The sequence below is a fragment of the Oncorhynchus clarkii genome, chromosome 32 (genome assembly GCF_045791955.1).
Source record: "Oncorhynchus clarkii lewisi isolate Uvic-CL-2024 chromosome 32, UVic_Ocla_1.0, whole genome shotgun sequence".
Classification (NCBI taxonomy): Eukaryota; Metazoa; Chordata; class Actinopteri; order Salmoniformes; family Salmonidae; genus Oncorhynchus; species Oncorhynchus clarkii.
The window spans coordinates 39,280,937-39,298,112 of NC_092178.1; the positions used below are offsets into that span (position 1 = coordinate 39,280,937).

General features: G+C 43.3%; 1 protein-coding gene across 2 annotated transcripts in view; it reads left to right on the forward strand.

The window, feature by feature from the left end:
* Positions 1–17,176, forward strand: part of LOC139391633 (histone-lysine N-methyltransferase 2B-like) — an 83,400-nt gene that overhangs the window by 37,861 nt on the left and 28,363 nt on the right. For both annotated transcript variants that reach the window (XR_011629585.1, XM_071139019.1), the window contains exons 16-22: positions 8,310–8,423; positions 8,902–9,086; positions 9,302–9,406; positions 9,708–9,818; positions 11,661–11,737; positions 14,189–14,373; positions 14,627–14,724. Coding sequence is in view for 1 of the 2 variants with exons in the window: in XM_071139019.1 (XP_070995120.1) it covers positions 8,310–8,423; positions 8,902–9,086; positions 9,302–9,406; positions 9,708–9,818; positions 11,661–11,737; positions 14,189–14,373; positions 14,627–14,724 (875 nt within the window). In the remaining variant the exon portion in view is untranslated. The remainder of the gene's footprint in view (positions 1–8,309; positions 8,424–8,901; positions 9,087–9,301; positions 9,407–9,707; positions 9,819–11,660; positions 11,738–14,188; positions 14,374–14,626; positions 14,725–17,176) is intronic.

A 17,176-nucleotide genomic window follows, 5' to 3' on the forward strand; every position in this document is an offset into this window, starting at 1 on the left:
TTTCTTGACGGCTTGAATGCAACCCGTGATGCCGTTACCCATTGTGCCTGAGACTGCGGATTGTCCCGGGTTTGTGGCTGTCAAGATCCCCGCAGTTTCAAAACAAAGCAATCTTCCTTGTGACCTCCCTTGTCTGGAGCTGCGAGGATAAACAGAGTAACCAAAGTGTTTTTAATACTGGTGGATTCAACTAATAAAAGAATGGACGACTTGACCAGAGAGGTCCAGGACCTGAAGAACAGTTTGCAGTTCTCCCATGGTCAGCTCGATAGAAACAGGAGAATGGCAAGATGACAACAATCTAATTCATTGAGAGAGGACATTAGTTCTGTGTGTGAATCCATAATTACAATGACAATCAAAGGCTGAACAACATGGTTGAGGACGGAATAGCAGAATATCCACATGAGACCTGGTTGGAGTCTGAGAACAAAGTGAGGGAAATGATCTCTGAGAAATTAAAGTATCAAATAAAATGGTATTTGTCACATACACGTGTTTAGCAGATGTTATTGCGGGTGTAGCGAAAAGCTTGTGTTTCTAGCTGCAACAGTGCAGAAATATCTAACAAGTAATATCTAACAATTTCACAACAATAAACACATCTAAGTAAAGGAATGGAATGAAAAATATATGGATGAGCAATGTCAGAACGGCATAGAACACAGTATATACATAAACTCAGCAAAAAAAATAACGTCCCCTTTTCAGGACCCTATCGTTCAAGGATAATTTGTAAAAATCCAAATAACTTCACAGATCTTCATTGCAAAGGGTTTAAACACGGTTTCCCATGCATAATTAATGAACATGCACTTGTGGAACGGTCGTTAAGACACTAACAGCTTACAGACTGTAGGCATTTAAGGTCACAGTTATGAAAACCTAGGACACTAAAGAGGCCTTTCTACTGACTCTGAAAAACACCAAAAGAAAGGTGCCCAGGGTCCCTGCTCATCTGCGGGAACGTGTCTTAGGCATGCTGCAAGGAGGCATGAGGACTGCAGATGTGGCCAGGGCAATAAATTGCAATGGCCGTACTGTGAGACGCCTAAGACGGCGCTACAGGGAAACAGGACAGGCAGCTGATCGTCCTCGCAGTGGCAGACCATGTGTAACAACACCTGCACAGGATTGGTACATCCAAACATCACAGGTACATCACAGGTACAGGATGGCAACAACTGCCCGAGTTACACCAGGAACGCACAATCCCTCCATCAGTGTTCAGACTGTCCGCAATAGGCTGAGAGAGGCTGGACTGAGGGCTTGTAGGCCTGTAGTAAAGGCAGGTCCTCACCAGACATCACCGGCAACCACGTCGCCTATGGACACAAACCCACCGTAGCTAGACCAGACAGGACTGGCAAAAAGTGCTCTTCACTGACAAGTCACGGTTTTGTCTCACCAGGGATGATGTTCAGATTCGCGTTTATGGTCAAAGGAATGAGCGTTACACCGCCTGTACTCTGGAGCGGGATCGATTTGGAGGTGGAGGGTTCGTCATGGTCTGGAGCAGTGTCATCGGAGCATCATCGCACTGAGCTTGTTGTCATTGCAGGTATTCAACACTGTGCGTTACAGGGAAGACATCCTCCTCCCTCATGTGGTAACCTTCCCTCAGGCTCATCCTGACATGACCCTATAGCATGACAATGCCACCAGTTCGTTCTGTGCGTGATTTCCTGCAAGACAGGAATGTCAGTGTTCTGCCATGGCCAGCGAAGAGCCCGGATCTCAATGCCGTTGAGCACGTCTGGAGCTGTTGGATTGGAGGGTGGGGGCTAGGGCCATTCCCCCCCAGAAATGTCCAGGAACTTGCAGGTGCCTTGGTGGAAGAGTGGGGTAATATCTCTCACAGCAAGAACTGACAAATCTGGTGCAGTCCATGAGGAAGAGATGCACTGCAGTACTTAATGCAGCTGGTGGCCACACCAGATACTGACTGTTACTTTTGATTTTGACCCCCCCACTTTTTGTTCAGGGACACATTATTCAATTTCTGTTAGTCCCATGTCTGTGGAACTTGTTCAGTTTGTCTCCGTTGTTATTTTCATACAACTATTTACACATGTTAAGTTTGCTGAAAATTACCACAGTTTTTGCTGAGTTTATTTACAATATTCAATTGTTATCATATAATAATAGCCTTAAGATATTTAATCTGCCTTAAACAGTTTATTTTTAAGTTTCACTAATACATTTTAATTAACTTAATCATTGACACACCCCTCACTATTGTCATTGGTTGAACTAATTGCACTGTTTGTCTATATAACCTGGTTCAAGTATTCATGACATTACCCCTAAGAAGGTACAGTGGTGCCAAAATGTTGTTAAATAGCCAATAAATTACTAGGAGTTTATATATGGAGTGTGTGACTCTTTGCTTTTATAGTTTATTCGCCATTAGAAGCACCACCACACAAAATACTTTTTCTGGGGGTCCGCAAGTTTTTTATTCTCCAATCATGCAAGCTCCCGAAGCGCGTGGGAACAGTGCTTACATCCGCTGTGACAGTGTCAATGTCCACCCTCACTCCCAGAAGCCTGGAAGGGATGAGAGAGCCAAGCCTATGGGTTTGTAGCATCAACCTCGAAGCCCGCACACCAATTGATTAAAACCTCTTAAGGATCCACCCCTTTTTTTTTTCTATTTTCACCTAAAATGACATACCCAAATCTAAATGCCTGTAGCTCAAGGCCTGAAGCAAGGATATGCATATTCTTGATACCATTTGAAAGGAAACATTTTTAAGTGTTTGGAAATGTTAAATGAATGTAGGAGAATATATAACACATTTGATCTGGAGAAAGATAATAAACAAATAAATAAACATGTTTTTTTGTACAAATCTTTGAAATGCAAGAGAAAGGCAATAATGTATTATTCCTGCCCAGGCGCAATTTGGATTTTGGCCGCTAGATGGCTGCAACGTTTTAGACTGATCCAATGAACCATTCCATTTCTGTTCAAAATATTGAATCAAGACTGTCCAAATGTCCCTAATTTGGTTTATTAATACATGTTCAGGTTCACAACTGTGCACTCTCCTCAAACAATAGCATGGTATTTTCACTGTAATAGCTACTGTAAATTGGACAGCAGTTAGACTAATAAGAATTTAAGCTTTCAGCCAATATCAGATATGTCTGTCCTTGGACATTTTCTTGTTACTTACAACTTCATGCTAATCACATGTGCCTACGTTAGCTCAACCGTCCGGGGGGGGACAGATCCCCTAGAGGTTAATGGACTGCTGAATTTATATATTTTTCTCTTGCTTTTTTGCTCTTTTCCATACTAAGTCTATCTCTGATAAGCTACCCAGGAAAGGGCTGAAAATAGCCCATATTAATATATGTAGCCTTGGAAATAAGATTCATATAATCAATAACTTGCGAACATAACGTTCATAAATTAGCCATTTCTGAGACGCACTTAGATAATTCATTTGATGATACAGCAGTAGCAATACTGTCCGGTCCTCTGGCAGTCTCTATGGGGGTGCCACAGGGTTCAATTCTCGGGCCGACTCTTTTCTCTGTATATATCAATGATGTTGCTCTTGCTGCGGGCGATTCCCTGATCCACCTCTACGCAGACGACACCATTCTATATACTTCCGGCCCGTCCTTGGACACTGTTCTATCTAACCTCCAAACGAGCTTGAATGTCATACAACACTCCTTCCGTGGCCTCCAACTGCTCTTAAACGCTAGTAAAACCAAATGCATGCTTTTCAACCGTTCTCTGCCTGCACCCGCACGCCTGACTAGCATCACCACCCTGGATGGTTCCGACCTTGAATATGTGGACATCTATAAGTACCTAGGTGTCTGGCTAGACTGTAAACTCTCCTTCCAGACTCATATCAAACATCTCCAATCGAAAATCAAATCTAGAGTCTCTCAACCAACTTCACCTGGAATGCTTTTCCTTCACTCTGCGGTCTAACTCATCCCAAACCATCTCAATTGGGTTGAGGTCAGGTGATTGTGGAGGCCAGGTCATCTGATGCAGCACTCCATCACTCTCCTCCTTGGTAAAATAGCCCTTACACAGCCTGGAGATGTGTTGGTTCATTGACCTTTTGAAAAACAAATGATAGTCCCACTATGCGCAAATCCGATGGGATGGCGTATTGCTGCAGAATGCTGTGGTAGCCATGCTGGTTAAGTATGCCTTGAATTCTAAATAAATCACTGACACTGTTGCCAGCAAAGCACCGTCACACTCCCATGCTTCGCGGTGGGAACCACACATGCGGAGATCATCCGTTCACATACTCTGCGTCTCACAAAGACATGTCAGTTGGAAGCAAAAATCTCAAATTTGGACTCAAAGAACAGATTTCCACCGATCTAATGTCCATTGCTCATGTTTCTGGGCCCAAGAAAGTCTCTTCTGATTGGTGTCCTTTAGTGGTTTCTTTGCAGAAATTTGACCATGAAGCCCTGATTTCACACAGTCTCCTTTGAACAGTTAATATTGAGCTGTGTCTGTTTCTTGAACTTTGAAGCGTTTATTTTGGCTGCAATGTCTGAGGCTGGTAACTCTGAACTTATCCTCTGCAGCAGAGAACTCTGGGTCTTAATTTCCTGTGGCGGTCCATATGAGAGCCAGTTTCATCATAGCACTTGGTTTTTGTTACTGCACTTGAAGGAACCTTAACTTGATGCACCCATCCCGTTAGCGGGATCATTTTTGTCAACCACCGCTGAATTGCAGAGTGCCAAATTCAAATTAAATCACTAAAAATATTTAATTTTCATGAAATCCCAAGTGCAATATAGCAAAACACAGCTTAGCTTGTTGTTAATCCACCTGGCGTGTCAGATTTCAATAAAGCTTTTCTCCGAAAGCAAACCAAGCGCTTATGTAAGGACATCTCTCTCAGTAGGAAAAATATTACAAACAGCTAGCAGCCAAGTAGATTGGTCACAAAAGTCAGAAAAGCAATAAATTAAATCGCTTACCTTTTGATGATCTTCGGATGTTTGCACTCACGAGACTCCCAGTTACACAAATGTTCCTTTTGTTCCATAAAGATTATTTTTATATCCAAAATACCTCCATTTGGTTGGTGCGTTGTGTTCAGTAATCCACAGGCTCGAGCGGTCACGTCATCGCAGATGAAAATTCCAAATAGTATCCATAATGTTCGTAGAAACATTTCAAATGTTTTTTTTATAGTCAATCCTCAGGTTGTTTTTTACAATATATAATCGATAATATATCAACCGGGAATGTAGCTTCTTCAATAGGAGAGAGAGAGAGAGAGAGAGAAAATGGCTGCTCCAGGCTGTTGAGCGTACAAAACGCTGCTGGCACCCAGCCATCCACTGACACGATGTGATCTTTCTCGCTCATTTTTCAGAATAAAAGCCTGAAACTATGTCTAAAGACTGTTCATACCATGTGGAAGCCATAGGAAAATGAATCTGGTTGATATCCCTTTAAATGGCGAGAAGGCAGGCTATGGAACATGGAGCTTTCAAAATAGAGGCCACTTCCTGGTTGGATTTTCCTCAGGTTTTCGCCTGCAATATCAGTTCTGTTCTACTTGCAGACAATATTTTGGAAACTTTAGTGTTTTCTATCCTAATCTGACAATTTATATGCATTTTCTAGTTTTTTCTGAGCCTGAGAAATAGGCAGTTTAATTTGGGTATGTTTTTCATCCAAACATCAAAATACTGCCCCCTACACTCAAGAGGTTAAAGTTCTTGGAATTTTCCGGATTGATTGACCATGTCTTAAAGTAAGGATGCACTGTTTCTCTTTGCTTATTTGAGCGGTTCTTGCCATAACCCTATTTGGTAAAAGACCAAGTACATTTTATCTTCTGTATACCACCCCTACCTTGTCCCAACACAACTGATTGGCTAACAAGGCACACCTGTTAATTGAAATGCATTCCAGTTGACTACTTCATGATGCTGGCTGAGAGAATGCCAAGAGTGTGCAAAGCTGTCATCAAGGCAAAGGGTGGCTACTTTGACGAATATAAAATATATATTGATTTGTTTAACACTTTTTTGGGGGGTACTACATGATTCAATGTGTTATTTCATAGTTTGATGTCTTCACTATTACTCTTGAGCTCGGGTGCATCCTGTTTCCATTGATCATCCTTGAGATGTTTCTACAACTTGATTGGAGTCCACCTGTGGTAAATTCAATAGATTTGACATGATTTGGAAAGGAACACACCTGTGTGTGTTCTTGAAAGCAGATGGTATTGAGGGAAAAACCAGATGACAGTGGATAATTCCACAGGAACTTAAGGTCCCACAGTTGACAGTGCATGTCAGAGCAAAAACCAAGCCATGAGGTCGAAATAATTGTCCGTAGAGCTCCGAGACTGAAGCCACTCCCCAGTAAAAGGCATATGACAGCCATCTAGGTGCCTTTTTGGCAAACTCCAAAAGGACTCTGACCATGAGAAACCAGATTCTCTGGTCTGATGAAACCCAGATTGAACTCGGTGTCAATTCCAAGCGTCACTTCTGGAGGAAACCTGGCGCACCCACCCCTACGTTAAAGCATGGAGGTGGCAGCATCATGCTGTGGGGATGTTTTTCAGCGGCAGGTACTGGGAGACAAGTCAGGCTCGAGGGAAAGATGAGCGGAGCAATGTACAGATATCCTTGATGAAAACCTGCTCCAGAGCACTTGGGACCTCAGACTGGGGTGAACCTTGTTCCAACAGGACAATGTCCCTAAACACACAGCCAAGACAACGCAGGATTGACTTCGGGACAAGTTTCAATGTCCTTGAGTGGTCTGGCCAGAGCCCGGACTTGAACCCGATATGACATCCCTGGAGAGACCTGAAAATAGCTGTGCAGAGACGCTCTCCATCGAACTTGAAAGGATCTGAAGAGAAGAATGGGAAAAACTCTCCAAATACAGTTGTGCCAAGCTTGTAACGTCATACCCAAGAAGACTTGCGGCTGTAATCGCTGCCAAATGTTCTTAAACAAAGTACCGAGTGAAGGGTCTGAATATTGTTAGGTTCCAAATTAAGTGTAATAAACTCACGGACGCTTAGTAAAGCTTAAACCAAGTTGATTCACCCATTTGTGTTATACAGCTGCATAAGACAAAGACATGTTTCCACCAGTGTTAGTATACAGTGGGGCAAAAAAGTATTTAGTCAGCCACCAATTGTGCAAGTTCTCCCACTTAAAAAGATGAGAGGCCTGTAATTTTCATCATAGGTACACTTCAACTATGACAGTCAAAATGAGGGGGAAAAATCCAGGAAATTACATTGTATGATTTTTTTAAATTAATTTATTTGCAAATGATGGAAAATAAGTATTTGGTCAATAACAAAAGTTAGGCCTTGAAATACATCCACAGGTACACCTACAATTGACTCAAATGACGTCAATTAGTCTATCAGAAGCTTCTAAAGCCATGACATCATGTTCTGGAATTTTCCAAGCTGTTAAAGGGCACTGTCAACTAAGTATATGTAAACTTCTGAGCCACTAGAATTGTGATAAAGTGAATTAGAAGTGAAATAATCTGCCTGTAAACAATTGTTGGAAAGATTACTTGTGTCATGCACAAAGTAGACGTCCTAACCGACTTGCCAAAACTATAGTTTCTTAACAAGAAAATAGGAGTGGTTGAAAAATGACTTTTAATGACTCCAACCTCAGTGCTTGTAAACTTCCGACTTCAACTGTATATTCCTCCTACAGATAATCATTAACTTCTGGTGTAGAAACCATACCATGGCACTCAATTGGGCTCCCGAATGGCACAGCGGTCTAAGGCACCGCATCTCAGTGTAAGAGGTGTCATTACAGACCCTGGTTCGATTCCAGGCTGTCACACATCCGGCCTTGATTGGCAGTTCCATAGGGCGGCACACAATTGGCCCAGCGTCGTCCGGATTTGGCCAGAGTAGGCCGTCATTGTAAATAAGAATTTGTTCTTGCATAGTTAAATAAAGGTTACAATTTCAATAAATGACCTGATAATTAAGACTCGGACATATCAATACTTATGTAAATTTTATTTTTCCGTTTTTTTGTTTCTTTTTATACGTTTGCAAACATTTCTAAACTTTTTTTTTTTTGCTTTGTCTTTAAAAAAATGTAATTTTAGAATAAGGCTGTAATGTAACAATGTGGAAAAAGTCAAGTGGTCTTAATACTTTCCGAATGCACTGTATAGGTTGATTTTATTTAAACAGGGTGTCTGTTTTTTTTATTTTGATTGGTCGAAAGAACCATTAATCATTGATTACTTTAGTACATCTGATTTTGTTTCTTATTTGTTTTACAAGGGAACTTCTGCACCATATGCTCCAAGTGTTACGAGGAGAACGACCACAACAGCCAGATGATGGAGTGCTCCATGTGTAGCCACTGGGTGCATTCTAAATGTGAAGGACTCTCTGGTGAGTGACACTAATGTTTCAGCTTTAAAACTATCTTTATCAAGGGGATGTACAACAGGGGTGGCCAACACTCATTAGTGTTACTGGGTATGCAGGCGTTTGCTCTAGCCCTATACAAACACACCTAATCCAGCTAATCAAGGTTCCAAGTAGCATCTCATTGGTAGAATCAGGTGTGTTGGATATAAGAGCTGGAACCAAATCCTGCAAGAGGGTAGTTCTCCAGGCGAAGGGGTGACCACCCCTATTAATAACAGTATATGTAGGGGAAGATGCCACCTCAACTATTTAATTTTATTTAACCTTTATTCAATTAGGCAAGTCAGTTAAAAACAAATTATTATTTACAATGACGGCATATACTGGCCTAACCTGGTCGACGCTGGGCCGATTGTTCAGGCAGGTCCTAACTTAAGGGCCTATCCCACTATAAACCCACTCCATTATATTGAAATTATGCCTCTCTTCTGTCTCCCAGATGACCTGTATGAGATCATGTCTAGCCTGCCAGAGAGCGTAGTATATTCCTGTAAACGCTGCAGCCAATCACAGCCCATATTCTGGAAGGAGGCGCTGAAGGAAAGGCTGAGGGCGGGGCTAGAGAATGTGCTGACCAACCTCCTCTCTGACTCCTCCGCCCAGCACCTGATAACCTGCAGAGAGGTAATGTCTGCCGCCATCACAGTAAAGACGTCAAGTAGTCACGAGTCAGATACTCGTACCATGCTCTCTCACTTTCATAACATGGCTCTTCTCTATATCCAAAATCAAGTATAAAAACTATTTAACTTTTACACGTTTAGACTGTCTTATGGATTGTATTTCCCTGACGGCGGTCTCCATTTGACTGTACCATGCTGTTCTTTTGTTTTCTGCAGTGTGAGGAATCCATGGAACTAAATGCTTTCAGGGACCAACAGCAGCCCATCTGCGACCTACATGCCGTGGGTCAAAAATGTACAGGCGGCCAGTACACTTCACTGGTGAGAGACCCCAGTCCTTTATAAACATTTGAATTATGTCACATGAAAACTATTAAGACCTAGCTAGCGGTTGTTGATTTAGCTGTCATGGCATCAATGTTCCACTGTGAATCATGTAGCTCTTTTCAGACCACAATCTGATCACTTTATATACATTTTGGTCATTTAGCAGATGCTCTTATAATGTTCTAATGGGAGGGAAGACTCCACACAGTCAATTTAATCTCACATATATTGTAACAACAATACATCCGTCTCCTAAACTTGACACCTGTTTTTCCTGTTCTTGTCTACCAATCAGAAATCATTCCATGAGGATGTTGTTATGGTGATGAGGAAGGGGCTAAAGGAGGAGGAGTCTCTCCCTGAGGACCTGAGGCCCACCTGTTTGGCCAGGTCTCACTACCTGAAGGTTAGTAGAAAGACCTTTCCTCCATTAATGCTATAGACATTTGTTATGGGCCATACTGTGCCATATCATTATATTGTTTATTTGCATATTTACTCTATTTTAGTATAGTCCGCATAAAAAAAATATATGATAGTTTATTAATTGCCTCGATTAATAAAACATAATAAAATAACTCTAAAATAATATTTTTGTGTATGAACCCCTTATTGCCTCTCTTTAACGATGTATAAAGATCACACACTGAGTGCATTCGGAAAGTATTCAGACCCCTTCCCCTTTTCAAAATGTTACTTTACAGCCTTATTCTAAAATGTATTAAATACATTTACAATACCCCATAATGACAAAGCGAAAACAGGTTTTTAGATTTAATTTTTTTTACCTAAGGTAACAGACCGTTTGCTATGAGACTCAAAATTGAGCTCAGGTGCATCCTGTTTCCATTGATCATCCTTGATGTTTCTACAACTTGATTGGTGTCCACCTGTGATAAATTAAATTGATTGGACATGATTTGGAAAGGCACACCTGTCTATGTAAGGTCCCACAGTTGACAGTGCATGTCAGAGCAAAAAACCAAGCCATGAGGTCGGACGAATTGTCCGTAAAGCTCAGGGACAGGATCGTGTCGCGGCACAGATCTGGGGAGGGTACCAAACATGTCTGCAGCATTGAAGGTCCCCAATAATACAGTGGCCTCTATCATTCTTAAATGAAAGAAGTTTGGCACCACCAACGCTCTTCCTAGAGCTGGCTACCTGGCCAAACTGAGCAATTGGGGGAGATGGGCCTACAAGATCAAGATCCCGAAGGTCACACTGACAGAGCTCCAGAGTTCCTCTGTGGAGATGGGAGAACCTTCCAGATGGACAACCATCTCTGCAGCTCTCCACCAATCAGGCCTTTATTGTGGTGTGGGCAGACGGAAGCCGCCACTCAGTAAAAGGCAAATGACAGCCCGCATGGAGTTTGCCAAAAGGCACCTAAAGGACTGACCGTGAGAAACAAGATTCTCTGGTCTGATGAAACCAAGATTCAACTCTTTGGCCTGAATGCAAAGGGTCACGTCTGGAGGAAACCTGGCGCCATCCCTTCGGTGAAGCATGGTGGTGGCAGCAGCATGCTGTGGGGATGTTTATCAGCGGTAGGAGACCAGTTAAGTACAGAGCAATCCTTGATGAAAACCTGCTCCAGAGCGCTCAGGACCTCAGACTGGGGCGAAGGTTCACCTTCCAACAGGATAACAACCCTAAGTACACAGCCAATACAATGCAGGAGTGGCTTCGGGACAAGTCTCTGAATGTCCTTGCGTGGCGTAGCCAAAGCCCGGACTTGAACCCGATTGAACATCTCTGGAGATGCTGCTGTGCAGCGATGTTCCCCAGCCAACCTGACATGGCTTGAGAGGATTTTGGATAAATTCCTCAAATACAGGTGTGCCAAGCATATAGTGTCATAACCAAGAAAGGGGGATACCTAGTCAGTTGTGCAACTGAGTGCATTCAACTGAAATGTGTCTTCCGCATTTAACTCAACCCCTCTCAATCAAAAAAGACTCAAGGCTGTAATCTCCGCCAATGGTGCTTCAACAAAGTACTGAGTAAAGGGTCTGAATACTTATGTAAATGTGATATTTAAGTTTTTTAAATTATATATATATATATATATATATATTTTTTTTTTAATTAAACCGTTTTTGCTTTGTCATTATGGGGTATTTTGTATAGATTGGGGGACAAAACATTTTTATTAATTTTAGAATAATGCTTTAACGTAACAAAATATGGAAACAGTCAAGGTGTCTGAATACTCTCCGAATATACTGTATCTATGTCCTTTCAGTTGCTGGAGGAGACTTTCAGTTGGTTTCATAGCCAGGATCAGAGAATGTGGGACCCAATCTCCAAAGATTTCCCAAGGTAAATGGATACACTATGTGTAGACCATATGACGGTGTATGTTATCGATTTTGACCGATTGTGATATTGTTGTTCTTACTCCCATTTCCGCCAAGAAGACAAAAGGGAAAATCCCTGAACAAACCAACTATGACAATAATTAGTTTTGCCTTCAGAAAGATAAAGCAGGCATAGAATACTTATTTTCGAAAAGCTAGCAAATAATACTTCAAAAAAAGTATCTCCTTGGCCTGAATGGAAAGCAAAGGCTAGCTTTTTCAAACATAAATTTGCATCCTGTAGCACAAGCTCCAAAAATTTCAGGGACACTGTAAAGTCCATTGTGAATAAGAGCACCTCCTCCCACTGCACTTAGGCTAGGAAACACTGTCACCACCGATAAATCTACGATTATCGAGAATTTCAAGAAGCATTTTTCTACGGCTGGCCTTGCTTTCCACCTGGCTACCCCTACCCCTGTCAACAGCTCTGCACTCCCCACAGCAACTTGCCCAAGCCTCCCCCATTTGTCCTTCACCCAAATGCAGATAGCTGATGTTCTGAAAGAGCAAAATCTGCACCCCTACAAATCAGCTGGGCTCGACAATCTGGACCCTCTCCTTCTAAAATGATCCGCCGCAATTTTTGCAACCCCTATTACTAGCCTGTTCAACCTCTTTCCTATCGTCTGAGATCCCCAAATATTGGAAAGCTGCCGCGGTAATCCCCATCTTCAAAGGGGGAGACACTCTAGACCCAAACTGTTACAGACCTATATCTACCCTACCCTGCCTTTTCTAAGGTCTTCAAAAGCCAAGTTAACAAACAGATCACCGACCATTTCGAATCCCACCGTACCTTCTCCACTATGCAATCTGGTTTCCGAGCTGATCATGGGTGCACGTCAGCCACGCTCAAGGTCCTAAACGATATAATAATTGCCATCGACAAAAGACAATACTGTGCAGCCATATCCATCGACCTGGCCAAGGCTTTTGACTCTATCAATCACCGCATTCTTATCGGCAGACTCAACAGCCTTGGTTTCTCAAATGACTGCCTCGCCTGGTTCACCAACTACTTCTATGATAGAGTTCAGTGTGTCAAATCGGAGTGCCTGTTGTCCGGACCTCTAGCAGCTTATAGGGTTATAGTGCCACAGGGTTCAATTCTCGGGCCAACTCTTTTCTCTGTATACATCAATGATGTCGCGCTTGCAGCTGGTGATTCTCTGATCCACCTCTGCAGACGACATAATTCTGTATACTTCTGGCCCTTCTTTGGACACTGTTAACTAACCTGCAGACAAGCGTCAATGCCATACAACTCTCCTTCCGTGGCCTCCAACTGCTCGTAAATGCAAGTAAAACTAAATGCATGCTCTTCAACCGATCGCTGCCCGCCCGCCTTGCAAAAATCACTGAACGGTTCTGACTTAGAATATGTGGACAACTACAAATACCTAGGTGTCTGGTTAGACTGTAAACTCTCCTTCCAGACTCATATTAAGCATCTCCAATACATAATTAAATCTAGCTTCCTATTTGGAAAGCATCCTTCACTCATGCTGCCCAACATACCTTCGTAAAACTGTCTATCCTACCGATCCTTGACTTCGATGTAATTTACAAAACAGCCTCCAACACTCTACTCAGCAAATGGGATGCAGTCTATCACAGTGCCATCCGTTTCGTCACCAAGCCCCATATACGACCCACCACTGCGACCTGTATGCTCTCGTTGGCTGGCTCTCGCTTCATATTCGTCGCCAAACCAACTGGCTCCAGGTCATCTATAAGTCCTTGCTAGGTAAAGCCCCGCCTTATCTCAGCTCACTGGTCACCACAGTAGCACCCACCCGTAGCACGCGCTCCAGCAGGTATATTTCACTGGTCACCCCCAAAGCCAGTTCCTCCTTTGACCGCCTTTCCTTCAGTTCTCTGCTGCCAATGACTTGAACGAACTGCAAAAATCACTGAAGCTGGAGACTCATATCTCCCTCACTAACTTTAAGCATCAGCTATCAGAGCAGCTTACAGATCATTGCACCTGTACATAGCCCATCTGTAAATAGCCCATCCAACTACCTCATCCCCATATTGTTATTTATTTTCTTTTATTTTCTTTTTTTTGCTCCTTTGCACCCCCGTATCTCTACTTGCACATCTATCACTCCTGTGTTTATTTGCGAAATTGTAATTATTTTGCCACTACAGCCTATTTATTGCCCTACCTCTCTAATCTTACTTCATTTGCACACACTGTATATAGACCTTTCTATTGTGTTATTGACTGTATGTTTGTTTATTCCATGTGTAACTCTTATTGTCACACTGCTTTGCTTTATCTTGGCCAGGTCGCATTTGTAAATGAGAACTTGTTCTCAACTGGCTTACCTGGTTAAATAAAGGTGAAATAAATAAATAAAATATAAAATACAAATACCCCAACCCCCCCTTTCTTCTGTCTCAGTGTTATGCTCCCTGAGGCAGTTCTTCCACCCTCTAAGGAGCACAGCTATGCACAGTGGCTGGAGAGGACATACCAAGTTACCAGGGGCTCAGGGTGCCTCCAGCAGGGGAACAGCATCCCTTCCCTGTACTCAGTCACCACCCATCAGTCCCGGGCTCTGGAGAGCCTCACACTCAAATCCCAAGGTATGGAGTCTTTGGCTGTGTCTCAACTAGGGGGTCTGGTCATAGGCATAGGGCTCTGGTCAATAGTAGTGCATTATAAAGTTCAGTAGTGCGTTATATTATATATCTATCACTCCCTCTGTAAGCCTTTCTCAAAGCAGGCATGTAACCCCATTCACCGGCACAAGATTGATGGTGATCTAGCTTTTTACTTCATCCTAACAATGTGAATCAATTCAATGATTAATGAATGTGTTTGGTCTATCTTGAGTAGGTACACATTGTGCTCTAACCGGGGCCCTGGAACTCGACTGGACCAAAGATGAGAGGCAGTGTGTACTCTGCCAACAATGTGGAGACGCCACACCCAACGTGAGTTTCCCTCCCCCCTCTGTACTGATCCCACACAGTAATTGTATTGATAAGGAGACGAGACACCATTGTGTTAGCTTCAGAAACATCTTTACTAAAATAAAACCATAAATAGAGCATTATGGCTACTGTAGTACAGTGATTCTCAACTTCGGTCCTTAAGTATCTCAAACAGAATGTAACTTGATGACTATAACTACTGTTCCATGAAGAAGGGAAACGAGGTACAACACACTATGGGGGAGTCGCACTCTCGTTACTTCGGGTTGAAGGATCTTCAATCGCCTGAAATCCACACCTTGCTGGAAGCCCCGCCTTCCCCAGGTGATAAGCGTGAGGTTCTGATTAATTCCTTCACTGAGCCCAGGAACGGGCAGTGTGGGGCGAAACAGGAGTTGTATCTCGTTTCCCTCCCTTCAGGGAACAGTAGTTATAGTCATAACTTTACGTTCCCTTTCATTCAGTCAACTTCAGTACAACATACTATGGGGATATATAATCACGCCCCAAGCTTAGCCCAACCGATACTAAATTAAACTGCCCGTGGCAGACCATCCAGACCTGACCCCGCCAGATGCGGCAGTCTGGGTATCGTGCACACAGCGCTGCCTAGTGACTTTCCCCATCCCAGCCGTAAACACACTGGACTGAACTGGGAGCAGTGACATCCAAGCAATGAAACATCACAAAAGTATATGGTGATGCCCAACTCACTGCAGCACAAATGTATCCTACACTCAACCATTTAAACCATGCCCAATATGCTGCCGGACCGCTGGTGGAGTGGGCGCGTACACCGCTATTTAACCCTTGCCCCCTGCTGTAATATGCCCGGAGAGATTCCACAATCCAGTGGGAGACATGCTGTTTATGGACTGCCCTGCCACGAGCTGGATTAGCAGAACGGGCATAAAGCTCACACAGGACATTTAAACTCCTGTTCCTCTTCAGAAGGAATAGGAGGCGAAAATGGAAATGGCTCAAAGCTAAGCACCTGTAGGACATAGCCATGACTTTCAGGGAGAAGGTCGCATTTGGACTCAACGTCACCTTAGTTGCCCGGGTGAACTGAGTACAGAAAGTTTGTACTGATAACACTTGGAGGTCCCCAACATGTTTAGCCATGACCAAAGTCATGTGCAGGGAGATTTTGAAGTTGAGGATCAGGGCCAAGTCCCATGTGGGAGCAATTGGTTTGGAGACCAGTCTGAGACAACCGCACAACCAGGATCTGACATAGACTTCTCCGGTTACCTGTGTCTGGAGACGGGAGGTTATTCCCTCCCTCAAAACGGGCTCTGAGGCCTCGGAAACAGTCGACCTTATGACATCGCTGAAGTGTGGGGGATGCGCAAAAGTTGTAGCCTGTACCCCCGACGTCACTGTTCGCATGATCCATAGCAACACTGCGCATGCACACCGTTGTTTGGAGCCGACAGCGAGCCTCCCGTCAAGTGCCAAGGGGCGGGACGCCACCATATGGACTGGGAGAGATTGGTTCATTGTTCTTTTTCATAGTTACCGGTGCCACAATCTTTCAACCAAGCTGGAGAAGGGACAGACAGCACCGAAAAATGGACACCTTCTGTGGTAACAGACGGGGCAATTGGTAATTGAATGTCATTTCCTAGAATGAAACCCATAACCTGTATCACTAAGCACCTCATGGGGACTAGTGAGCTACAGGCAGGAATCAGCAATGAATCCCAGTGATGAGCCTTCTTGTGGACAGAGAGCGAGTCGCCCAACGTATTACTCTCACCTTGGGGAGATTTGATATACCACTTGAACCCTGTGAACACAAAGGCACTTGGGGTAACAGAGGAGGCTTTAAACATGGACAAGCTTCCAAGCTAAGTTGTGCTTCTATAGCCTGGATGAAGCCCTGCCCCTTATGGACACGGGGCTCCAGTAAATTCTGACGTAGCACCCTGTTTTGTTATTAACCAAACGTGGTGGCACTGACGTCACAGTGATATTTTTGTTGTGGGGCTCACCGGTCGATCAGACCCGTGCTAAAAATAGGAATAGGATTGCCGTATCACTGGCAGAAAGCTAATAAGCTTTATTTGCCAGAAGTTATGCATGCTAACTGAATTTAGCCATGCTAAGGCTTCTAGTTTAAGCTAGGCTAGCTAGCCTCTGACTGCAACACAGTCAGTTTAGAATAACCAAGCAACTTAATGCTGGCTACGTACACTAAACAAGAGGGTTACCCAAGCAATTCCACCATTAGGAAGCTGGAATGGCTAAAATCAAATCTAAACTTATTTGTCTCAGACATGGTTAGCAGATGTTAATGTGAGGTAGCGAAATGCTTGTGCTTCTAGTTCCGACAGTGCAGTAGTATCTAACAAGTAATCTAACAATACCCCAAAAACTACCTAATACACACAAATCTAAAGGGGTGAATGAGAATATGTACATGTAAGTATATGGATGAGCGATGGCT